The sequence below is a fragment of the Branchiostoma belcheri genome, unplaced genomic scaffold (genome assembly GCF_001625305.1).
Source record: "Branchiostoma belcheri isolate BF01 breed outbred unplaced genomic scaffold, Haploidv18h27 scaffold17, whole genome shotgun sequence".
In the NCBI taxonomy this organism is placed as follows: Eukaryota; Metazoa; Chordata; class Leptocardii; order Amphioxiformes; family Branchiostomatidae; genus Branchiostoma; species Branchiostoma belcheri.
The window spans coordinates 103,853-111,171 of record NW_017803157.1 but is presented as its reverse complement, the minus strand read 5'-3'; the positions used below and the strand labels follow the sequence as shown (position 1 = coordinate 111,171).

Sequence of the window (7,319 nt, the reverse complement as noted above, 5' to 3'; positions counted from 1 at the left end):
AAGCAGATATTGGTACTATACTAGCAATATGTAGGTATCCAAAATCATTTCTCTTATGTAATTTATACCCCACATGCCGTCTGTGTCCGGAAATAGTCCGTCTCTACGGGGAAACTTCCCATTCAGAATGCATCGATCATTTGTCTGGTCACGGTGTATTTTTGTCGTCCACGCCCAAAATATCAGCCGTGTCTTACATACTGGGGCGGTGCCATGTTCAAGCCAGAGGAGGGCGTGAGTCTATAACGGTTTTATCTGGGTATTTGTCTACCCTTGGCGACGATAGCCGAGTGGCTGGTTATCTGACACCGGAGCAAGGCGTCGCGGGTTCGATTCTTCAGCTGGATGTTTTATCCATGGGGAATACGGCTTTCCTCGTCTAACCAATTCTGTGTAGTCGCAAATGGCACGTCCGACGCAAACACACGTTCATTTTCTTTTCAATTGCATACCTTTGTACGTTAGACAAGATACATGTTTATAACAGCTAAACTAGAATGGTGAAGGCCGTGGTGAAACAGCAGTTCCAACAAAAATAGACACAGACAAGTATTTTTATGACCAAGACATTTTATGATAAATTCGTTCTCCCGTTGCCAGTCTGACAGGATACGAAAGTCCGTTAGTTACAATACCAGTAGCTATACATATTCTCTCTCTTTCTCTCTCTGTATATATACATACACTCTCTACTTGCATGTTTTTATAGGCTAGATCGTTGCACTATAATCGTACATCAACGGTCTAAGCGTCTCATTATCAAGGCAAAAGTCTTTCTTTCAGCTCATTCAAAGTTAATTAAATCGTTATACTTGTTCTTCACCATAAATGTGATCGTATCAGGCATCAAGTAAAAATCACCAAAATACTAAAACATTCAAAACCCTATCCAATCAGTCAACATTTGCATAAATGACCCTGATTTTCAATATGTCATCTTTCGCCATCGCATCAGTAAAGGAAAACCTGTACAATATTTACCTATTATGTATTTTTAAAGAGAACGAAGAATACGTAACTTTATAAAACAAGTCGGCAAGAAAAGTGGTGGATGTCTACAAAACCTATAATATTTTTAATTATACGATATTGTATGTCTTGCGTCGTTCGTTTTCTCTACTATACAGTTCTGAATCTTATCTGCCTCCCAGATATGTATCATTGTATGTAAGCTGCTTCCGTAGTGTACTTTACATGTAAATAAACATCGTCAACTCGTCGTCACTACTATAGCAAAGTTCCGGGAATATAAAAATTAGCTCAGCAAACTGTGACGTCAGAAACATATGTATGCTGCTTCCGTAGTGTACTTTACATGTAAAAACATCGTCAACTCGTCGTCACTATAATATAGCAAAGTTCCGGGAATATAAGAATTAGCTCAGCAAACTGTGACGTCAGATACATGTGTATGCTGCTTCCGTAGTGCACTTTACATGTAAAAAAACCGTCAACTCGTCGTCACTACTATAGCAAAGTTCCGGGAATAGAAAAACCAGCTCACCAAACTGTGACGTCAGATACATATGTATGCTGCTTCCGTAGTATACTTTACATGTAAAAACATCGTCAACTCGTCGTCACTATAATATAGCAAAGTTTCCGGGAATATAAAAATCAGCTCAGAAAACTGTGACGTCATAAGGGCTTCCTGGAATATGTTCGTCCCCCCAGAGTACTGCCAGGGAGTGCGGGCCCTTCTCGCTCGCCTTGAAGCTCACCACGTACTTGTTGTCCCCGATGTGCTTCACGTCCAGCTCCTCACAAGGCGTGGTCGGGCCCAGCATGCCCACCACCAAGGCGCTCTTTCCTGGGTTTACAGAATGACAAATATAACGTTTAATTGATAGCTTTCCTCTGTGGTTAAACAGTATAGATGTCATGTTATTTTCGTAGGTAAATGTATGATTGTCAAGATGTGAAATGTTTAATAGTATACAGCATATTGTCATCCGATTGTCTTTCTAGTAGTACATTTTGTACCTTTCTCTAGAAATGAAACATAGTTAGTTTTTGCTGAAATTTTATTTTATATGGTGCATCCCCAAAAACCAGTGCACCTATTACCAAAAATGAATTTCAAGCCTTGTAAAAGATGCACCCAGGCTACCGACCCTAATTTTTCAGGACGAAACAGGAAACACAACGGTTTTTCCTCTGCCTTACCCGCTCTGCTGCAGTCCACACTGAATGTGCTGAGTTCTCCCACATACGCCTGCTTCAGACAGGCTCCCTCAGCCCGCACCATGGTCACGGGACTGTTACTGGACGGTGTCAGGAACAGGCTGCCGCCCGCTGAGGACATAATCTTAGACATTTTGGAGAAGCCCTCGGACCCGAAAGGCTGCCCAAAGCCTGAGGAAGATGTGAGTAGAGCGAGGAAGAAAAGAGGTGTTAAAGGAAGAAGTGGAGGAGATACATGTAGAGATTGTCAGTATTAGCGAGAGTGGAGACAGACTGAAAGGACTTGTACAGCGTTTGAGTGTAACTTGGTTTAACTCCAGTGTACTTCAGGCAAGAACCATACCACTGTTACCTCTGACTCTGTGACAGCAAAAATGCGTTACGACGTCTACATGGCTTATTAGGTGGATAAACTAGTTAATGAGAGTTTATAGTCCAGAATAGATATGCACTCTAGCAATGTCACCGTCAACTACATTGTTGCAATTGAATATCTACAGTTTCCATTTGTTTCTGTTGTTCTCAAACTGTCGTGGAACCATGTTACTCAGGATAGTCGGCTTCAACCCTTTGTTCTAACTCAAACCTTACATATTTGACATATGTACGCATTTTAACAATCACAGTGGTCTTGCTGTGTGACAGATCGTTGATGTGTGACTTTATTCTCAGAAACAACAAGCAGTGTTGTACTTCCGTACATAGCTTCATCGTGTTAGTGAATCAAGGGAATATAGGGTTCTTATGTTATAAACTGAGGTGGGGAGGTATATGCACTGTCACGTTTGGGACTGCATCCTTGCCACAACGCCACCTTGCGGCAAGAAGTAGTACAGTCCATTTAGGTCGCTTGGAGGTATCAAAACAAAACGTCAGCTTTTTTAATGATGAAATGTACAAATGTAAAAACCCTGTATTCCAAGCAGTGTACATTTGTAGTGTTAGTATACGAAAGTCACCTTGTTTGAGGGGTGTTTTGTGAGTTTTATTTAGTAGAAACAAAGGTGTTCCCATTTCCCCCCATTTCTGTTTTCGTGCTGAGTTTAGGCATAACAGGAACCAAATAGAAACATACCCTTGGACAAGCTAGGGAAGTCGTCGGAGAATCCTTGGCTAAAAGCTGCAAAAATAGTTACGAAGTCGTGATGTTATTCCGTTTGTCACTGGAAGTCCGTCGTATAGCCAGTTTGAAATGTGCAAAACGAAGCGAAGGACAAAAGCATTATCTTTCTTAGCACAACAAATAACTTATTAAAGAGAAACACAAGATTATTAACGTGTACATCATAAGTGAGCATTGCAACTGTAAAGAAACCACATCAGTTTTTCAGCAAATAATTTCATCAGGCCTATTCCTGCCACACCCCCCCCCCCACGGCCAGGAATAGGTCAAGGGACAGTAGGTATGTAGGTAGGGTGAATGATTGAATATCAAAGTTGTACAATATTCACAGTAAACCAGCCAGAATCGCCGTTATGTAGATGACAGACGGTCATCCAAACGTCGGCTCTTGTTAACAAGTGGTTGAGAATTGAACATTGATATTTACTTCAGTTACTTTTTCATAATAATATGTTGGTCCAGCAGTCGGGGTGGTCCTGCAGTCTTGCTTCAAATTATCCGTCTATATCATGTGTCATTGGGATAACGTCATCGGATAATCTGTTTAGATTGATTTTTGACAGTGTTAAACTTTCGACCAATCAGCTTTCAGATGAGCCACATGATTGACAGGTAACAATAACCTCTGTACCTCCGAAGCTCCCGGATGAGAAACTTGAGGACTGGACATTGTACGATCCGCGCATCTTCATGCCTCCTGTCTCCTTCACGTACGACTCTGAAGACGAACTGTACACATGGCGCTCGCTCGTAGTCATGGACTCCCCCGGTCTGGAAAAAAACAACACAATCATCATAGGGACTGAGTTTAGCTTTCTCTAATGACATAATTTAATTTTTGACAAGTGATATTGAAATATAATGTTGTTGAAATCCTCACTAGACATTAGAAAATAGAGTATAATCACATAACGACATAAAAGAACTTCTCTATTCGAGACAAAATGATAATAATAAATAAGAAAGGATAAACACAGATTAATCTTTATAGTATCGTTTAGCATGATAAAAGTTGATCATAAAATGACGGTCAGTCTTATGCCTACTTAGTATTAAAACACTGAGACTGGTCCATCTGGAGATCGATAGTAGTAATTTCACGCCTCCTTCCTTGCTGCTATCCTTACGTGATTTACTAGCTCAACTTCAGGGCATACAAAGTAATTTTTATGGATGACGTCCTCTAGAGACCCTAAAGCTAATGCGAGAGCGCAAAAAAAAACAAGAAGGGCCGAAATAAAAACAAGATGCCTAGATTTGAAATTTACTAAGGGACGACAAATGTTAGGACACAAATTGATTGAGAGAACAACCAACAAGTCTTTTATTCATCATGAAAATTGCAATAAATCACTGATGACCAGTAGTTGTTGTCCTGTCCTGTTCCTTTCCTTTCATTACATCTTCCCATATCCCACGGTCGTGACTCTTTGGTTATAGTTACAGGAAGCGGTCCTTTTTTTCTGGAAACAGGCCAAAATCAATGCCCGCGAGGACGTCATCCATAAACATTACTTGTGCGGCCTACTAGTATCTGGAACAGTTTGTATTTGCATAGGTTGAGAAATAAGGTTACATTGACCAGCTCGTTGACCTGCCATGTGGCGTCGTGCTCTCAGTGATCACCACTTGTCGACCCCTCACCCTTGGATGCCTGATCTGTTTACTATTGCCCGCACCAGATAGGACTTGTTTGCTTCCTAATGTAGCGAATGAGGACATCTAGCCTATTTTTAGACGCACTCATATCTTTGTAGGTGTAATAGAAGAGTTGGGACCGGTTTAGACATAGGGAGTGGACAGAACATACCATTGATATCTCAAAAAATAAACAACTAAATTCTTTATTTTGTCATATAGCTATATGCTAGTCTACTACCGAATGCCAAGGTACTATTTATATAGGGTAACTACATTAACAAAGATGATTTGATCACACTTAACTTGTAGCAGTGTAAACAGAACATTTAATGGTATATCTTACAGCTAATCGCGTTTCACTTACTAATATATCTTTACCATGTATATAACTTAGACTAAAATTCAAACGGTTACTTATTATATCTTTTCGGCTACGGCGGCTGAAATTATTTGTTGTCTTTTAAAAATGTTTTACTGTTAGAAACAGATCAACCGATATCAACATATACCGATATATATAGAAAGGATGCAACGCTGACAAGATCACGGAAGTGTCCCTTATAAGCTATGCCGCGTGGTGGATTTTTCTTAGTTGCTACTTTAAGACTCCCGCTCTTAGCAGCTTGCTCGGACATTCCGAGACGATAAGAACATCGCAAGGAGTTCCTCTGTTGACAGTCGAAAGACCAGACGCGAAACAGATGGTATAAATATTTGGTCTCTAATTTTCAAAAGAGTTATAAATACAGTTTCTTATTGCAATAATGATTCGTTGCACTTATAGCTATAATTCTAATTATATGATACACACACAAAGATAATTACCTGAAACTATTAAAATGATATGGCATCTTATCTGGTCAATACATCGATGAGATGTTCAAGATCATTGGTTATATTTAGAGAACCACTAGTGGTGATAATTTGGTTTTACATTTGTATCATTCACTGTTCATCAACAAAACATACGAACCTTCAGAACCAGCATTCACGGTTGCAAGAAATACTTCTCTTATATTTTGCCAAAGCAAAGTTACAGCAGTTATATAAAGACAGTGAATCTAGTAATGTCTGTAAATAATTTGAATTGATACGAATTCTGAAACGTCTCCAGTGTCATTGGCGAAAGGTAGTGGATGCTATCTGAAATAAACGTCTAAAATCATAGCCAATTCCTTGCGTAACTGTTTTTTGGCGTGTCTTATTACCTGGATGTCTAATCTTCACTTACGACTGTAACGGTTATTTGTGCTACACGAGGAGAGGTATATATGATTAACCATGAGGCATATTACCGTCAAGTCCCGTCTATTTAAGTACAGGGGACATTTATAGCCATGTGTCTCCAAAAATTGACCCCGGGTGTCAACATACGGGGTGGTGAGGCCGCCAACATTGCGCCATATTTAGCGATACCAGCCAGGCGACGTACCGCGAATTTCTGTCATTGGCGGGGGGACGTTCTCTCGTCTTAAATGACCTTGTATCAGGATGCCACATCTTCGAGCTGTTACTCAGAAATGTCAGAAACTTAAAGTAGACTCTTCGCTTGGACTGTTGCCTTAGGTAGTGCGTCAACTAAATCCTTAGAATTTAGAGTCATTAAGTGAAATAATTTTAGAATATTCTGAAACGTTGATTCTAATGAATTCTATATTGCATTTTACTCATGCACAGACAGAGATAAAACTACTATGTCTGACTAGGGGCAAACCTGGATTCATCTTTTGGTGGAAGAAACGTCTTGTACAGCGAAGACTGGTATTTTGACATCTTCTCTGTGACTTGTAATTCCAGGTACTAAATGATCTGCGGTATACTATTCACAGCGATGCCTTATAATGATGGAGATTATATGGACAAAAAGAGAGACTTACCTTCCACCACCAGAGCTTGTTTTGTACGATGTAATCTGTACTTGTCGGCCCGACATATTTTCCTCTGTTTAAGGGTGCCTTGGAGCGATGGTATTCCAAATCGGTGGTCCTTTTTCCTTATGGAAAGTTGCTTGGCGGTAACAAGACCTGGGGCCGGGTATCCCTGTGTGAGCGAACTATCTGCAGCGCCAGTATTTATCCAAGCGAAGCCGTGTGGTACATAAGCGGCGAACTGCGAATGTTAAAGGAATGGTGAGTAAGAGAGATAACTTTGGCACGACCACACGAATGCGGACCCGCCCTTGGAAGTGACGGAAAGGGCTGAGTTCTGAGCCCGGCTATTGGTCGGACGCAGCCGGCGCACCCTGGACCAAAATACACGAGGGCAGAGTGCTATCGCCTTTCCCACACTAATTTGGATTAATGGAATAGTTATATACGTTTCTAACGAGCGGTACGCAGGCGATGACGTGCAAGCTATGCTAGTCTCCACC

The 7,319-nt window shown here is 40.7% G+C and overlaps 1 protein-coding gene across 4 annotated transcripts; it reads right to left on the bottom strand.

The window, feature by feature from the left end:
• Positions 1-1,380: 1,380 nt before the first annotated feature.
• LOC109466843 (filamin-B-like) lies at positions 1,381-7,314 on the bottom strand. Of its 4 annotated transcripts, none has more exons than XM_019764700.1 (5): positions 6,826-7,314; positions 3,939-4,078; positions 3,260-3,304; positions 2,167-2,295; positions 1,381-1,810 (listed from the first exon to the last, which is right to left on the bottom strand). In XM_019764700.1, exons 1-5 carry the CDS (start codon positions 6,879-6,881, stop codon positions 1,623-1,625), a joined length of 558 nt encoding a protein of 185 aa, XP_019620259.1. In that variant the 5' UTR covers positions 6,882-7,314; the 3' UTR covers positions 1,381-1,622. The 4 variants fall into 4 exon arrangements, with proteins under 4 accessions (XP_019620259.1, XP_019620255.1, XP_019620260.1 ...); XM_019764696.1 differs by having other exon boundaries at positions 2,167-2,355; positions 6,826-7,309; XM_019764701.1 differs by lacking the exon at positions 3,260-3,304 and having other exon boundaries at positions 6,826-7,311.
• Positions 7,315-7,319: the final 5 nt, after the last annotated feature.